The sequence below is a fragment of the Neomonachus schauinslandi genome, chromosome 6 (assembly GCF_002201575.2).
Source record: "Neomonachus schauinslandi chromosome 6, ASM220157v2, whole genome shotgun sequence".
Classification (NCBI taxonomy): Eukaryota; Metazoa; Chordata; class Mammalia; order Carnivora; family Phocidae; genus Neomonachus; species Neomonachus schauinslandi.
Window position 1 is genome coordinate 114,446,567 of NC_058408.1, and position 17,861 is coordinate 114,464,427.

Here is a 17,861-nt window from a genome sequence, read left to right on the forward strand (position 1 = left end):
GGGACTCGATCCCGGGACTCCAGGATCATGACCTGAGCCGAAGGCAGTCACTTAACCAACTGAGCCACCCAGGCGCCCCCCCCTTCCAGACTTTTAAGGCCTCTCCAGCTTCATGTTTATCTCATGGGTATGCAGGAATAACTTGGCGACTTCGCTAATGCTCATTGTCTAACTCCAGAGGTACACAAATTACTAATTTGTCAGGTAACTGCCTTCTAAGTCAGCCAGAACTAAGGTTTTTGCTGTTGTTGTTTTCTGTTTACTTTTGTTTTCTTTTCCCCGTCGGAGGAAAGAGCTTGTCTTGTGAGTCAGGGCCCTGGGGCAAGGTTTAGTCTGGACGGGTGCTTTGCACAGCCCAGTGTGTCAGGGGCTCACGGGTCCCTGCTCTGCGCCGGCTTGGGGTGGACTCCCCTTGGCTTCACGCCACTCCCTCGCCCCACCCATCCACTTCCTCATCTCTACGTGAAGTAATGGCTGCTTTCTTGGGTCGCTGTGGGAATTAGACAACAGGTAAAAAGTCTTTGCAATCTTTAACGCGTGGTAATTATTGGTACTATTATTATTAGGCCTATGAATGAAGGGGATGGGAGATACAGGCTTCCAGTTACAGAATGAATCAGTCACGGGGGTAAAAGGCACAGCATAGGGAACACCATCAGTGATGTTGTACTAGAGCTGTATGGGGACAGACGGCAGCTACACTTGTGGGGGGCACAGCATAACGTCTAGAGATGTCGAATCTCTGTGTTGTCCACCTGAAACTAACATAACACTGTGTGTCAACTGGACACAGATAAAAATATATATATATATAAATTAAAAAAAAAATCCATGTGGGAGTATACACATAAATTCTCAAATGAAATAGGACAGAAGTGGAAGTGAAAATGGAAACATAAAACAAACACATAAATAAACAAATAAAAAGTTGAAAACTATGACTCACCTCTGGTTAGGTGTCTTGGCACTGCTGGTAACAGTGTCCTTTGCTGGTAGTAAGGGAACGATGGATCTTCCTTGGAGTGCATAGCCGATGAAATGAGAAATGGGATGGTGACATGCCTCTGTCTTCCGCACACCATTCCACCTGGGGGCAGTGTCACAAAAGACCACCGGTAAAATTCTAGAACCCTCTCTGAAACGGAAAATGACCCAGGCTGTCTCTTATTTCCTGAACTATAATAGGTACATTTTGTTCCCTTATTTCCTGCTCCCCTGTCAAACTTAACAAAATAAAGTAGCAAGACTGGCGAGCTTTGCCATACTAACTCCACATTCTTGTAGCTTGACCTCCTCAGGAAGGCTCAGCACATGTCCTTTCCAAGGTGGTGACCCCCACTGTCTCCAGCCTGGGCTCTGCCCGTGTTTGTAGCCTTCCAAGCAGCCTGCCTTCCAGAACTGGGATAGGTGGCAGGCTCACAGACTGAGCAAGAGAACCAAATCTTCACTTGAGCCTTTGCAACCTACAGCAATAAACTTGAGCATGTTTTGCTTCTCTTCATTGTTACTGTTGTTTGCCTAGATAGAGTGGACGCAATAGATGATTTCTCTACTGGGGGTGGTGGTGGGGTGCGGGGAGAGGTGAATCCCAGCCTGGGAGCTGCATTCTGTTTATAAAAAACCTACCAAGGAAAGAATTGAATGAAAAGGGATGGGAAACCTGAGACAGAGTGTAGGCTGACAGTGCTGTGGTGGGAAAGTGAAGGGGCACTGCCCCTGCTAGGGCCCTTGGGCAGCCAGGCCTTGTCCAGACAGATGGAGGCCAGAAGGACCCTGGTGCAGTGCACGTGAGGAGAACATAAAATGCATGTGGGGTAGCATCTGTGGGCACCTGAACGGGACGAAGGAAGAGGGAAGGGATGGAAAGAGGAGACATGATGTGGTTGGGTTTGGTAGAACATCTTGAACAAAGGTCTTGAGAGCAGAAGGAGAGTCTCATGGAGACAGAGAGGGGAAGAAGACAGAGCTGGAAAAGGAACCAAGGGATACCACAGAGGCCAAGGAACTGGACTCCACAAATCCGTGCTGAGCAGAAGGGGCATTTCACGTGGAAAAAAACCCCTCCCCGCACCCTTCCCGGCATGACATCTTGTTGCCCTTCTAAACTTTTTCCCACCACACTGGTCAAAAACGGTATTTCTTTGGTTCGGTTTGTATTTCTTAATTATATGTGTAGAAACCGAAATCAGTACAGCCTTTTAAGAGGACAGTTTGGCAATATGTAGCAAACTGGAAAATGCTCATACTTTTTATCCCAGTAGAACTGCTGCCAGAAATTTCTCTCATGGATACACTCCCCAAGTACCCAGAGATTTATGTCCGAAGCTGGTCACGGAAAGGTCATTAGCAAGGACCAAACCCACCCCAGGGGCAGGCTCAACCAGTCCCGATCCGTCTGTACAGTGGGGTCCTGCTGCTGTAGAAACAAATGCCACAGAGCGATGTGAGCTGACCCCACCCTGCTGTGAAGCCAGTGACAAAGCACAGATGAGGTCTTCCCACATATCGCCAGTTAAAAAACAACAACGATATAAGCATATAGACAGGCACGGGGTAAAACTATTCTGGAAACCGTTAACTGTGGCTACTTCTTGAGTAGGAGTGATAGTTTGGACACTCTTTTATTCTGTGGCCTTCCACATTTTTTAAACTACTTGCATATATTATAGTGACGTGTCAGTATATTATAATCATGTCTATTACACGTACATGGGGAAAGCAGGCTGAGGCATGGCTATGGGAAATCTGGTGTGGGGTTGTGAGGCTTGAGCCTGCTTCTGCATGGCCCCAGGGCTTCCCCACAGGCCACACGTAAGGCAGCAGGAGAATATTCCAGCAAAAGTGACCGCAAGAGCCTAACCTTCAGTAGGGTAGTGTGGGGTCAGGCAGAGCTTGGGTAATAATCTTTTTACCCCGCTGGGAGAGCTGCTGTATGCCCTGGCAAGTCTGTGGCTTTCCTGGATGCCCTGGTCCCACAGAGCCCCAGGAATTCCCACTTCTCTCCTCATTTGTGCCTTGAGATATTGGGTCACCATCATTGTTTTCTGTCCCGCAGGAGATACCCTGGCTCCGACAGGACCATGCTGCAGAGGTGGCAGGTATAGTGACCCCCGTAGAGGACTCTAAGTCTGAGGAAACCCTGTGGGAAGGCAAATCAGAAATAGCTCAGGCCCCAGTGGTGGAGAGACAAAGCATGTGGGTGACTCGGGAGGGATCTTATTTTTTAATTTACCAAAATGTCCCAAGTATTTCCCTAAAAAGATCTTAGTGATTGAAAGTGGTACTTGAGGCTTGGAGCGGGAGCTGGGTAGTGTGTGTGTGTGTGTGTCTGTGTGTGTGTGTGTGCACGTGTATGCACCTGCCCCATCCATGCAGATAGACACATATGTATAAGTGGACACAGTGTAGAGGAGCTCCAGTGTTCACTTCTGAGAAGACATGCATGACTCTCAGCTTGAATAAACGGACATTTAGCCTCTGATTCTCAGTAAAAGGCAGGGACCCCAAGAGGGCCAGTCCTAGAGATCACATGACAACAAGAAATTAACTCCTGGTCACTCTTGTCCAAAATCCTTTCCCAGTGAGAGGGCCAAGGGAGAGCACAGCATGTGGGTCCCATATAAGAGGTGACAGCTATACTGGACTATTCATTCACCCCTTGGCCCTGCTGATTTTTCCCAAATACACTCCTGACTCCACCTTGACTGTACATTCTAAGGCCCTAAGAATGAGTGTTATCCCAATAGGTGGGGACAGAAAAGAAAGTCCCTAAATTCCCAGAGGAAGACAGATCGTTCAGTCTCTTGGTGAGGGCTTCTTTCTACTGCAAGGTCCCCTCGGCTTATTTTTTTTTTTTTTTTGAAGATTTTATTTATTTATTTGACAGAGGGAGAGATAGCGAGAGCAGGAACACAAGCAGGGGGAGTGGGAGAGGGAGAAGCAGGCTTCCCGCAGAGCAGGGAGCCTGATGCAGGGCTCGATCCCAGGATCCTGGGACCGTGACCTAAGCCAAACGCAGAAGCTCAACGACTGAGCCACCCAGGTGCCCCATCGGCTTATTTTTTTAATTATAAGGTTAGCGGTAAGTTCACCCACAGCATTTGTGCTCTTATTTTAATCAACTTTTGAGTATCACACCCAGCAGCTAAACAAAAGAAGGCTTTATCCTTGGCTTTGGACTGCTGAGCTGTATTTTTTTTTTTTTTTCTGGCCGACTTTGCTTCCTGAATATATTTGCTTCAGTTCACGTTGGAATTAGTGTGGCCTCCCTGCTTTGGCCTGGCTCGGGCGCAAGGCGCACGGGGAACAGTGGAGGTGTGTGCTGCCCGCTCTCACCCACACAGCAAAGGCTGCAGAGCGCTGAGAAATGGACCCCCATGGTCCTTAGGAAGATGCTAGTCGTGTTTGGTTTATCTCCTCTTTGTCTCTTCTGGTAGAAAAGGGACATCAGCAATTTTGAGTATCTCATGCACCTCAACACCATGGCTGGGAGGACCTACAATGACTATATGCAGTATCCAGTGTTTCCCTGGGTCCTGGCCGACTACACCTCACAGGTATAGTACTCGCGTGGATGCTATTCAGATGTCCTGAGGCTTCCTGACCCTGAAGACCAGAGCATACTAAATCAGCATGCAGAGTCTCTGCTACGAGGTTCAGTCCACCTGGGCCTGAGGGCCATGCTTGGCCCTTCACCCCAGAGGAGGCCTTTGGAGTCTGGCTGCTTGGGTTTCTGTCCAGATCCACCTGTGGGAAGGTGACCCCACCTGTGGGATGATCAACATGATGGAGGACAGTTGCTAACATGAGCCCCAGAGGGCTTCCTGACTTACTACTATCGAGGAGACTGATACCCATCTGCTGAGACACTGCCATGGACCAATGTTGGTCATTCAAGTGAAGCAGGCCATGGAATTTATTCCTTGAATCAACGTGTATGGGGTGGGAGGTAGAGGATAGGAGAGAGACAGAGAGAGACCCAGAGAGAGCAAACTACCCCCCTGTATCTTGACTTCAGCAGTCAAGAGGTTGGTGTGGGGACTTCACTCAGGATCTGGACTGAGACATGTTGGGACAGGGGAGGCTGACGGCAAGCCCAGATAATTCCCTCTTTTAGCTGTCCCTGGACCTCAGCAGGCAGGGGAGGGAGGAGGAAAGCTGACACAGCTAGGCCAGTGTGACATTGCTGGGAATGACCTGGTTATGAAGCACTGTCCCAACCACCTGGACTCTGGCCATCAAGACGGGTGTTGAGCTGTGTGTGTAAAGGACAGAAGGTGGCTAAGTCCTGGTTCAGACCAGTCCTTGCCAGTCCTGCCTAGGGCTGCTTGGAAGACTGATACTCAGGATTTGGGAGAGGGAGCCTCAGTCTTCTGTGACCTCCCATCCCCAATGAAAACATTTAACACAAAACTTTTATGGCCAGCTGCATATTGCCTTTTATTTCCCTAATGATCCATCTGAGGCTGAGGTATTTCAAAAATGAAACATGCAAATCCCAGCTTTAACTCACATGTTGCAAAGTGGTGGTTTACCAGCCCCTTTTGTTTAGCCCAAAATTTTGATTACTTACCCATATTTAAAAATCGGGAGATTTCTCCTAAAAATCTGGATTTCCAATATCTTTTGGAAAATCAGGAGATCCAGCAGCTCGGAAACCCCATTCTGTCCTGGCAAAATCAGCGGTGGCTGAGATGGCTCTCCACGTGTGCCGTTGGTCACAGGGGTCTGAGAAGCGCCTGCCTCACTCTGCCCCCACCCCCGGTTCTGCAGATGTTGAGATGGGGACAGGCCCTGCCTCCCCAGGGGGACTGCAGTGATTCACGGCTGGTGAAAAGGAAAAGAAGTATAAAGAAACACTTTCTATCAGACACAAATCCTGGGGGATACACAGCTCCTCTGCTAAAATGTAGAACATCTCTGCTAAAAGCAGACATCTCTGAGGACACCTGGCCCTAAAAACTTCAGGTCTCCACTGCCCTGTATTACATTCCCCAGGACAGAGGAAGGGGCGACATTACATGCTGTCATTGCCCAGAAGGGAGTGGGCTCCAGAAAAAGGAGGCCGTTCCTCACATTTCCTCCCCGAACAGAACAGAGGACTTCTAACTTCTAGGGAGTTTGATTCCCTGCAAGGACCATGAACTCCTGAGGCATACAGCTCTCTCCACGAGGGCTGCAGCCAAGCACCTCATTGACAACAGGGATTCTTTTCCAAGTCTCTTTTCAGTAACTGGTGGCGATGTTCTGATTTGGGTCAACTTGGAACAGGTTCACTGTGAACTCAATCTTCCCCTCCTCTTATTTTCCTTCTCTCCCTTATTAAGTCTTTGTGGATCACTGGCTCTGGGGCCATAAAACCCCTGCACGCCTGCTAATCACTGGAGGGGGGTCAGACCAAACGACGATAAACCAATAAAGAGAACCATAAAACTAAAGAGCGTGGCTCCTGAAGTCTCGCTGGGGCATAAGAGGGTCTGAGGGGAGTTAACTCCAGCCACACGTCTGCCTTCTAGACATTGAACTTGACGAATCCCAAGACTTTCCGTGATCTCTCAAAGCCTATGGGGGCTCAGACCAAGGAAAGGAAGCTGAAATTCATCCAGAGGTTTAAAGAAGTTGAGAAGACTGAAGGTGGGTAGATCCCAGCTTGACTTTTTTTTTTTTTTCCTGCAGTGTTGCTCATTCAAGTGCCTTGAAACGGTCGTTGGTAACAATTTAGGCTCTCACCTAGTGTGGAAGCAATTATATTGGGATAGGGAATAGCTCTAGTCTACTGGTCTGCATCCTGACTGCATGGAAGAATCACCTGGGCAGGTTTTACACATACTGATGTCCAGGCCCCACCTCTAGAAATTCTGATATAAGTCAGGCTGTGGTGAGGTGCAGGGTGGACTGAGAACTACCATGCTAAGAGCTACTATGTGCAGACCTAGGGGCCGCCAGGCTCAGAGAGTACATTCATTCAGCACTTTGTATATTCCAGGCACAGGCCAGCCTTAAATACAGTGGTCCGTTTCAAAGAGAAGGGAATTAAACTCAGAGAATTCAAGCAACGCATTCAAGATCAGAGCTTCTAAATGGTGGAGCCTGTATTTGTCTTGACTGTAGAATCTACTTCCCAAACTTTGTTCATCTGCACATCACATTTATAATTTTTGCCACATTCGCATGCGACTTGAACTCCTATTGCCTTAATTTTTTTTTCTTTAGGTCTATTCACTTCTGAACTTTGATGAACGTATTTTAAAAGGAAATTTTTGTCATGCATTTGATGCTAGCTCTATTGGTTTTCTCAAATACTTTGAAACAAGCATATAATTTAAAAGAAGGAGCAGGCATCCATGAACCATGAAAAATTCCCTTGGGAACCAGAGGCATTGTGCTTTGGAAAGGCTTACACGGCCGAGACACTGCTTTTGGTGAGCAGGTTCTCAGCAGGACAGGGAGACTCCTGCTGCCTCCCGCACAGCCCCACAGAGACCCGCCCGGGACCCCTGCGCTGTGTGGGGCTGGCACTCAGACTCGCTCAGGGGAGATGGGAGGATGTGGATGGTTGGGCAGACCCTCCTTGCCCTGCGTATTCCCTCCTGAGGCTGAAGCTCAATCATTAGGACCCCTCTCGGGTCCCCCGCCCAGGTGCTGTTCCTCTGGCTGCCAGGCGTGGCTGGGTTCCTTCCACAGAAGCAGGGAGGGGAGCATGGGATCTCACCGTTTTCTCCCATCTCACCCTGGGTGTGCATTTGAGCTGCCCATTGCGTTTGGGACCCTGTACGAGTTCCTCCACCAACCTCCCAAACATCCAACTTAGAGAGCTCCTGCGTGGCACAAGGGAGGGCTTTAGGCTGGGCATGGGGCTGGCGGCAAGATGGCTGAGCAGTCACTGCAGGGAGCTGGTTCAGGCCTTTGCCGACTGCGCTGGTGGGATTGTAGGCACGCTGGGGCTTTCTACGTACCCCTTAACCCAGAAGACCAAAGCACTGTCTCCCCATGAATCCTGAGTACAGCCTTCCCAGAGACTGACCCTGCCCACATTCTTGGGAGTAGAACACTGAGGACTCGGGGGTGCAGCTGAGGGTCTTGAATGGGCTTTTCATCACCGTGGCTACTGGCCAAATCATAATGGCGTCTGCGAGCAGAACCAAGGCTCCAATGGCCTGCAGGTGCTCTCTTGAGCAGGGCTTGTGCCCGCTGCTTATGCTTGAGCATCGTAGATCCTGGGTGTCTACAGTCTGTCCCAGCACAGGTGGGAAGTCCGCTCCATACATGTCCTTTCATTGCAGGAGACATGACTGTCCGGTGCCACTACTGTACTCACTATTCCTCGGCCATCATTGTCGCCTCCTACCTGGTCCGGATGCCACCCTATACCCAGGCCTTCTGCTCTCTGCAGGTGAGCTCTCCCTCCCCCCACCCCCACAACTATATCGCACAGACTAAGGGCTGGGCTTGGATGAAGCAGGGATCTCCCGGCTAGAAAGCCAGTCTTCAGCCAGTGATTCCCACTTGATGCTGGCTCCAGGATTCTGGGCAGTCGGCTGAGGCAGACTCTAAAAATAAGGAATGAGAGGTATGGGGAAAAAGTACTTAACGTAAGTCGGTTTTAGTGGCAATGGAAAAGCAGAAACCTGGAAGACTTCCTTGAAGGTAGGTGGTCAGAAATTAGAAAAATAAGCACAGGGCGCCTGGGTGGCTCAGTTGGTTAAGCGACTGCCTTCGGCTCAGGTCATGATCCTGGAGTCCCGGGATCGAGTCCCGCATCGGGCTCCCTGCTCAGCGGGGAGTCTGCTTCTCCCTCTGACCCTCCCCCCTCTCATGCTCTCTATCTCTCATTCTCTCTCTCTCAAATAAATAAATAAAATCTTTAAAAAAAAAAAAAGAAAAAGAAGCACAAAGAAGGAAGAGTGAAAGAGTACCACTTGTAACTGCAGAATGCAGACAGCCATGCTGAGTACAAGTTGAAAGGCTTAAAAGGACGAAGTATTTGAATAATGAATAGCTGAACCAGAGAAAGAAACTAATCCACTTAGCCACCCATAAACCAAGAGACCATTCATTGTGCCAGCTTAGGGTTGCAAGATTTCACAAGTAAAAACACAGGATGCCTAGGTAAATTTGAATTTCAGATAAACAGTGAATTTTTTATCCTAAAAAATTTCCTATCTGAAATTCAAATAGAGCTGGGCCCCCTTCTGTTTTACCTCAGCCCTACACTGTGTGAAGTAAGCAAGTCTGGCTCTGAGTGGGTGGTACTGTCCAAGGCACGTGGGATTGCTGGGATAGAGTCCTTTGCAGGCAGCCAAGAAGTTTATTTTCTCTCTTTTCTTTCTGACCTTATCACTGGGATCCTGCTTCCCAGGTTGTCCCAGGGGCACAGCTTTTGACTGGGGAGAGCCACCGGGTAGCCCAGCTGCAGCCAGCTGGCTCAGTCAGCCCCCAAGTGAATGCAGCACACAGCCCAAGTGTAGAGCCTGACCTGCTCCAGGCCTCGCAAGTGTCCTACGAAGAGGAAGGCATGAGCCATGGTGGGCAACAGGCCACGAATATGCACAGACTTACTCCGATAGTGAAGTTCATCAAAGAGAAAGTGCGAGTGTTCCAGGAATTGTGGGGTTTTAGTCTGACCTCACCAAAAGGCCACTCTTTGTGGTCAGATGACCTTGGACCTGAGAGACCAAAGGCCACGTCAGCACTAAATCCAACTCCTGAGCCCTAGGTGGGAACGGGTAGGCAAAGTCAAGGTGATTTCTCCAATTAGGAACAAAATCCCTCCTGTCTTCTGAGTCTTGGCACAGTGTTCTCTCTCCTTGAAGGCAGGGATTGTCTAGACATGTATAACCTCCTCTCCCTGGAAATTCACTCAAAAATAATAAGTGTGCTTCCCCTGAGCCTTTCTCAGCAACAAGCATTTTAAGTAAGTTTGGTTTGGAGAACAAACGGTCCCAGAGCTATAGCCCGTGCCAGGAATCCCATCCAGATGTTGCTCATTAATCCACAAGAAGCCATGATCACTGTCGATGATGATGGTGATGCGTTCTGCTACGGCATTCCCTCCAGGCAGTTCTGGATGCTTTAAAAGCTTTCTTTTGTCCCTTCAGTCTAATGCTCTAAAGCCCCATCTCTGCCTGTTACTAAGGGTCCTCTCACATGGGCAGGAGGCAGAGTGAACTTGAAACGGCATCAGCTGTGACATTTATGCACCAGCTCTGCTACTTGACAGATACAGAATCTTCTGCAAGTGATTTTACCTCTTATTATGAGGGTTAAATATGTGCAGCTCCCTGAGCTGTTGAGATTAAATGAGGAAATGTGGGTAAAGCCCCTAGCTCAGGGCCTGACACTGCATAGGTGATCAGTCATTATTACTTCACTTCTTTTCCCTGCAATCAGCCAGATAGAATCTGAGCAAGCCTGAACTTGCCCAAGCTGGTCTGCTCTGGGCTAAGCTAATTCAAGACAGTCTGGACTGCAGAGAAGCATTCCAGGATGGCATGAGCCAGATGAAACAGGTGTGCTGCAAACCCACAGTGATACTGGGTTAAGGCCACTCTGAAGTTGGTCACACCTAGTTTGAGCTTGCTTTTTAGCTAGTTTGATCCGTGGATGACCACGCCAAACTGGTTTGAGATGGTCTAAACCAGTGCAAGGTGGTCAGAACCAATTTTATCTGCTTTTGGGTAGCACACATGTAGTCACATTAGCTCCAGCCCTTTGACTCCCATGTTGAAGTCTGATGTGATTCCCAGGTTTTCCTGGTTCGATCTATCTGTGGCTGTTGGCCCATCTGTGTTGAAATCATTTGGGCTCTCCATGTGTGATTTTTACTGACTCTTTTAGTGTGTCATAAGAAAACCCCACAGTGTTCTGCTTTTTCCTTAGAATAAAAGATGAATTTTAGCTCCCAAGGGAATGGGTAAAAGGCTACATCTGGGGGGAAATGCACCTGGCTCTCCTGTGGGAGTCCTGGGGCCTTCAAAGACTTCCTTAGGAATGTTCTGGCATCTTCCTGAAGTCAGGCTCTTTCTTCTGTCCCACCCTGTCTCCTAGGGGGCAGGCTCATTTCTTTTTTTTTTTTTTTTTATTCTTATGTTAATCCCCATACATTACATCATTAGTTTTAGATGAAGTGTTCCATGATTCATTGTTTGTGCATAACACCCAGTGCTCCATGCAGAACGTGCCCTCCTCAATACCCATCACCAGGCTAACCCATCCTCCCACCCCCCTCCCCTCTAGAACCCTCAGTTTGTTTCTCAGAGTCCATAGTCTCTCATGGTTCGTCTACCCCTCCGATTTCCCCCGCTTCATTCTTCCCCTCCCGCTACCTTCTTCTTCTTCTTTTTTTTTTTCTTAACATATATTGCATTATTTGTTTCAGAGGTACAGATCTGTGATTCAACAGTCTTGCACAATTCACAGCACTTACCAGAGCACATACCCTCCCCAGTGTCTATCACCCAGTCACCCCATCCCTCCCACCCCACCCCCCACTCCAGCAACCCTCAGTTTGTTTCCGGGGGCAGGCTCATTTCTTAAGAGACCTTTGCTTCACCCCTGTGTGGTGAGAAGGAAAGGAGCCTCACTATATTCTCGATAGACTAGACTTCCATTCCCCAGCATGGACCATGGGGTAGGGAAGAGTAAGAAAGGTGGAGAAGGTGCAGAATCCAGGCATGAGCCCTTCTTATTTTATTTATCTGGAGAGCAGGGAACTGAGAATGTCGGGTTTCCAGAGCCGGGTGTGCATGCAGGAGTCAGCATGACAAAGGCATGCTTCCCCATTCTGCATGAAGTAAGCTCTGCCTCTTGCCTATGAGTGTGAATGAGCCAGAGTGACCTGCTTGCTCGTTTGATGGCTCGGCGGGAGGGATCGCCTTTGGTGCGGAGAGCCGTGTGTCTACGCGCTGTACCCGGTGTGGCCCGGTGCACTGTCGAGAGGCAGACGCGGCGTTCCTTGGGCAATGTGGCCTGCCCCCTGAGTGGGATGTGGATGGAAGGAGGGGCTCTCATCCACGGCCTAGAAGTGCCATGCAGCACATTCTGATCCCTGGGTGGAAGGTGTGCTGTGGTCCCTTCACTTTTGCATCTTGCTAATTTTGGGCTGCTCTCGGAATCGTTGCATTCCTCTATGGTTGCCATGTTTGATCTTCTGCCTCAAACCTGGTATTACGATGATAGACTCTCACAATCCAGAAGACCCGGCGTAGGGGCAGTGCGAGCCGAGCAGGTGACACGCACAAGTCGTGGGACGAGACGCAAGCCGGTCGTGCGCTGTTATCCCCGCCCCGTGGAGGTGTGAGACCGCAGCCCGCCAGAGGCTTGGCTCCCGGCATGCCTCACTCTCGGGCATCTCGCCCACCTGGAGCCGGGGCCTGAGAGCAACCTGTCCCGGCCCCGGCAAGAGCAGCAGTGGCCGGGAGCCCGGCGACCAGACTCGCCGGGCAGGGCAGGGCAGAGCCAGGCGGCAGCACCCCAGTGAGGGCACATTAGCAGTGCTGCTGCAGCTGCTGTTACATTTAATAAGAACCTGAAATAAAGTGCTGTGTTAATTAAGTCACAGCCCGTGTGATGGCGGCTGTTACCAGCAGTGGGGAAGGGTTTTCTGAACCACCTAAGGCGAGATGGCTGGTTTTCGTGTAAGACAGATGCTAACTGCAGAGAGAACCGAGAACCGCCCGAGCGGTCCATGTGGGAGCTCCACGGGTGCCAGGCCATGGGTCTGGCTGGAGCTGTGTCCAAAGCAAAGGCACAATTAGCATTATGCTGACTCAACAAGGAGCATTCAAAAAGGCTCATGTAACAGAAACAGGCAGACCTGGGACAAAGTCCTGGCTCTAGAACTTTCTAATTGGTAGTGTTGAATAACCGGGCCTCTGTTCCTCCTCCTTTAAAATAACCCTTGCCAGGGTGCCTGGGTGGGTCAGTCGTTAAGCATCTGCCTTCGGCTCAGGTCATGTTCCCGGGGTCCTGGGATCGAGCCCCACATCGGGCTCCCTGCTCCGTGGGAAGCCTGCTTCCCCTCTCCCGCTCCCCCTGCTTGTGTTCCCTCTCTCGCTGTGTCTCTATTGAATAAATAAATAAAATCTTTAAAAATAAGTAAAATAAAATAACTCCTGCCTCAGTAGGTGGTAAAGATGAGGTGAGCTACAGCATGGGAGCCCTTTGGCTGGTTTCTAAATGCTCCATATATGTCCACCCTCCTCCCCATAAGAGTAGGCAGCAGGCTTTTCAAAACCTTTGTGGGTTTTGTCTATTGAGTAAATGTCCACATCCTCCAGGAAGGAAACCTAATGGCTACTTGGGGGTCAGCCCACCCTCCATGGACAGCAAAACTGACAAGGCAGCCCAGCTGGTACAGAGGCTTCCCAAATTCTCTGTTGGACCGACAGCTCAGCTTACCAAGTGGGGTGTTAGAGCCTGGCACTTTTCTGAAGAAACCTGCCAAGGGCCGAGCCCAGCTCTTTCTCAACTGCACACGTTGGCCCCTTTATTTCTTTGGTGGTGGTGGGGTCTCAAAATTGCCTAGATGATGGGCTTGCTCTTTTCCTCCAGCCCCTCTCCCAGGACCCCACCCCTCCTCACTTCCCCCCAGACCCCACCTTCTGCTTCCAGTAACTTTTAAATTTTCTTCTTCGGAGCCCCTGGTTACCTTCCCCATGCACACTGAGGTTGGGGCCCCCAACTGAGCTCCTCTGTTCCCAGTCTGCCCAGGGAAAGAGGCTTCGGGGCGGGGCTCTTGGAACACCTCTTCCTGCACGCCTGGCACTGCCGGAGGTACCTCACGCACACACGCACACTCACACTCACGTTCTCACACATGTTTGCACACCCACAACAGAGGAGAGTGTGAGAGACATTAAGACTTTAAGAAACTCCCTGGTGTTCACACTGCCAGGAGTGCGGAAACTCCCATGCAAGTCCGCCTGGTTGCCCAGCTGGGGTGCCCTCTTTGAAGGACAGAGGACAGCAGTTTAGACCAACTGATGTGCACACACGGTGCTGTAAGTGGATTGGTTACATGGGATACTTGTAAATTACCAGAAAGAACATCTGCCAGGACAATGGGTTGTCAGCCTCCTCATAAAACCAATCCCATTACCTGGATGTGGCGGTGGGTTGACTCGGGTCAGTCCCACGGGAAAGGAAGAACAGACTTTCTAGCACGTAGCGTACGAATCTCTGTGTTTAAGTGTCCTTGAGCACATGTAGTTGCTGTACTCCCTGCGGGTCTTGGTCAAGAATTGAGTGGTTTTTTTTCAAGATAGTTTCCCTGCCCGTACTGGAGAGGGGTTTAAGAATGTCGCTCTTGAAATGCTTACCCAGGGATACAGGTGCACACAGGAGTAGTGCCTTTGACACAGAATACTCCTTTCAAGACCATTTCCAGTTTTAATAGACGTACCACAATCACGGACTTTCTTCTGATTTGAACTCCTGCCAATGTCCAACAGAAGTCCTTACTGGCCATTTCTCGCCCCATTATTTTGCTTTTAATTTTGATTCAACTCTTTGCAAAATTTTGCACCTCTAGGAAGTGTTTGAACTGAGAGAGGATACTTAGGGTTATATTGTTTCTGAGCCCTTAAATATTCAGAATATCTTTCTGGCTTCTTCATGAAGGAGTGATATCAGTTGGACATAAAATCCAAAGCCTATACCTTTTGCCTCGGAAACCTCCAGCCTTGGCTGCCTTGTCTTCTAGCCTTTTAACATCACATGGGAAAAGTTTTCTGCCAACGAGAGGTTGTTCCTTCATTGATAATGATAATATCACTATTATTTTTTTCAGCATGTTGGATACAGGTAGGATTCATTGTTCTTGATACTCAAGGATATCTGCAGAATAGATTTAGGAGCAAATCTTGGCTCCATAATTCTCTCTGATCATCTGGTTTACATCCAGTCTCTAGACTTAATTTTGTTGTGGTTTTATTTTATTTTGTTTTGGACTTTCCTTATGGTGGCTCTCTGCAGACCTTCATTGTGCCTCCCTGCCTCGCTCCTTTTCTCCCTTCCTTTTCTCTATCTTCTCTTCCTTTTCTCCTTCCTTCCTTTCCTGAGAATCGAGTCCTGGTGGAGACTCACTGCTGGCGGCCCCCAGAGTCTGTGTCCACCCACAGGCTTACAGTACAAGCAACAAAGTAGCTCCACTTTTTCTTCTAGGGAATTTGGCGTTTCTTTTGTATTGCAGAGGTGAGAAAACCCATTAATTTTGAAACAAATGTATGCAAATACATTTATTAATATAGGAAATAGGAAAATCAGTTATTGCTTCCTTTATAAATAATACAGGCTTTAGTTTTAAAGATATTACTTTTGCTAAAATGCATTAGACAGCTGTGAAAAAAATAACATTTTTCTTTGTGGTAATATCTTTAACCAGATTTGTAGCACTAACAATATTTCCTATGTATATATTATTTTTATTTAATACAGGTAATCTTTTTATTACCAAATTATATTGTTTCTCAAGAGATTACCATCAGCATTCATAAAAGCTGCAAAAGGAGTCCGGGAGGACGAGAAGGCATCAATCTCCTGCAGATGTAAGGCTCGGTCTGCAGATTAAATATGCAAAGCTCTTAATATGTTTCAATGAGCCACTTGTTAGGTGCAGATTTATTTAAAAACACTCTCCCCCTATTTTGTTTCCATTTCAATTTGAATCTGATGGTGGGCATCATCCCCTAATTTCACCCCAAGAGCAAAGCGACCTTGGAGGAAAGCCACATCCTTAAGCTGCCCAGGTAGGGGGTTCTGTTGCAACTCCAGGGGCAACTGGCTTTCTCAGTGTCCTTATCCATGTGCAGAGAATGACCCACGGGCCTCCCTGGATCCTCAAGTCTGACTCAGAAAACTGACCGGCCCACCAAGATGCCCAAATGTAGCCTGCCTCAGGAGTGTGGCAGATTCTCCCTTCGCAGAAAGAGCTGAGACCCCTTGCCCCACACGTAGGAGATCACATTTGCCTCAGGCCCAGGGATTCCCCCAATAAACTGACACAAGGGCAAAGAATGCATACTCTGGAGGGGCATCCATGGGATTGACCCAGTTCTGCCATTGATTGCTTTGATAGCTTTGGGAAAACCAGTACACTTTGAGGAGCTTCAGTTTTCTGGTCTGCAAAATGGAAGTACAATTCCTTCCTGACACCCCTGCTGTGAGAATAAAGAGCCAACATCTCTGTATAGAGTGCCTACCATGGGGCAGACTTGCCAAGGGGAGGCTGTGGCCCTTCTTTACCCTTCATCCACTCCTGCAGCTGCCCCAAAGCTTCCTTAGGTAAATGCTGATGGGAAACCTCAGTCCCCGAGAAGAGGAGGGCACTACCCATTTGTTCTCAGGCCACAGGAACTCTGCAGAAGTTGGCAAAAGGAGGACAAGTTCTGAGTGAACAAAGGCCCAGCTTTGATGGGGACAAGTGAAGTATCCAATCCCAGGCAGGTGTTTTTGGGGTGTCCCTAAACTTACGCAGACCCAAAGCCCGCTTTAGAACCTCTTTCCTGAAGTCCCTCTGCCCCCAGCATCCTCATTCTTCCAACCAGACCTTTCTTCCTCCTCCCAGCCCCCAAGGCCACCTGATAAATAGGGTAACACCAACTAAAGAGATTTGATGATCAGTTGAGAGGAGCAGAGAATCCAAGGAAAGAATTTGTTTTAAGTCTTACCTGGTCCAATCCTAGCTGCCAAGCTTGAGATGCATCAGGCCACCTGTGGAAATGGGCCTTGGAACCAGGGCTGGCCATGGAGAGTGGACAGACATCTTATCTTCATGGGCCAGCTTCCTGTCTCTGGGAGGCTGGTGTACCTCCAGCTGTTCATCCTCATACCTGTTCTCTCTTGTTAGATGTCGCAGGGCCCTGACCTAGCCCGCTTGCTTCTGCTTCTGTTCCTGGCCTTGGCCTTGCCTCTGCTCAGAACACTCTGCCGTCTTCTCTGTCACTAGGCTTGCAAACTCACCAGGGTCCACTTCTCCAAGAAACTTGCCCCGATCCCACATGGAATGGCTGACCTGCTGTCTGTCCTGTAGCGGGTTCTTTGTATCCTGTCTGTGCCTGATTCAGAGCGGGCCCTTAGCAAATGTGGGGAATGGTCAGATGAATGACTCTGCTTTTCCTGTCTCCAATCTGAGCCTGGATTTCTAAAATGGAGACTAAACAGTGCATCATGTATCCTCTGTGGGATAATCAGTGCAAGGGTCCACAGAATGGTTGAGTGACCAGAGGCACGAAGAAACCATGGCACGCATGCACAGAGCGGAGAACGAACGTATGTGGGAGTAAATGGATGGTGGAAACCCACGTCTCAGGGGCCGTGGACAAAGAGAGGCCCACCCAGGTGGTGCCTGCGCATCTTTCTCACCACACACAGATAATCACATTGGCTCCTTTTCCTCACAGGGCGGAAGCTTTGACGTGGCAGACAGAATGTTCCACAGTGTGAAGAACGCATGGGAGTCGGCCTCCAGAGAGAACATGAGTGACGTCAGGGAGCTGACTCCGGAGTTCTTCTACCTGCCTGAGTTTCTCATCAACTGCAATGCCGTGGAGTTCGGTGAGTGGAGGCCGGGGTGCGGCTGGGGTGGGCTAGGCAGGGCAGGGATCACTCCCCCGAAGCTCAGGTAATGACTAATGTTATCAGTACCTTTCCTGGGCAACTAAGTGAACAGGCCCTTCACCAAACCAGCGTGGTTGTTGTGAGGTCTCCCCTTGATGGAGGCACTCAATGTCGAGGTGGGAGCCAAGGAAGGACCCTAGGCCCCGGGCTGCCAGGATGGCTCTGAGCCACAGTCCCACCCGTCCTATGAGGGTCCCCAGGCCTCAATCTGCAGTGAGAAGCCCTGCTATTAACCAGGTCTGGCA

The 17,861-nt window shown here is 49.3% G+C and overlaps 1 protein-coding gene across 1 annotated transcript in view; it reads left to right on the plus strand.

Annotated features, from left to right (window-relative positions):
- The window catches only part of WDFY4 (WDFY family member 4), a 277,946-nt gene that overhangs the window by 233,811 nt on the left and 26,274 nt on the right, over positions 1 to 17,861 (plus strand). The window contains 5 exon segments of the mRNA XM_021699514.2: positions 3,056 to 3,098; positions 4,437 to 4,556; positions 6,516 to 6,633; positions 8,283 to 8,392; positions 17,400 to 17,553. Of these exon segments, the coding sequence (XP_021555189.2) occupies positions 3,056 to 3,098; positions 4,437 to 4,556; positions 6,516 to 6,633; positions 8,283 to 8,392; positions 17,400 to 17,553 (545 nt within the window).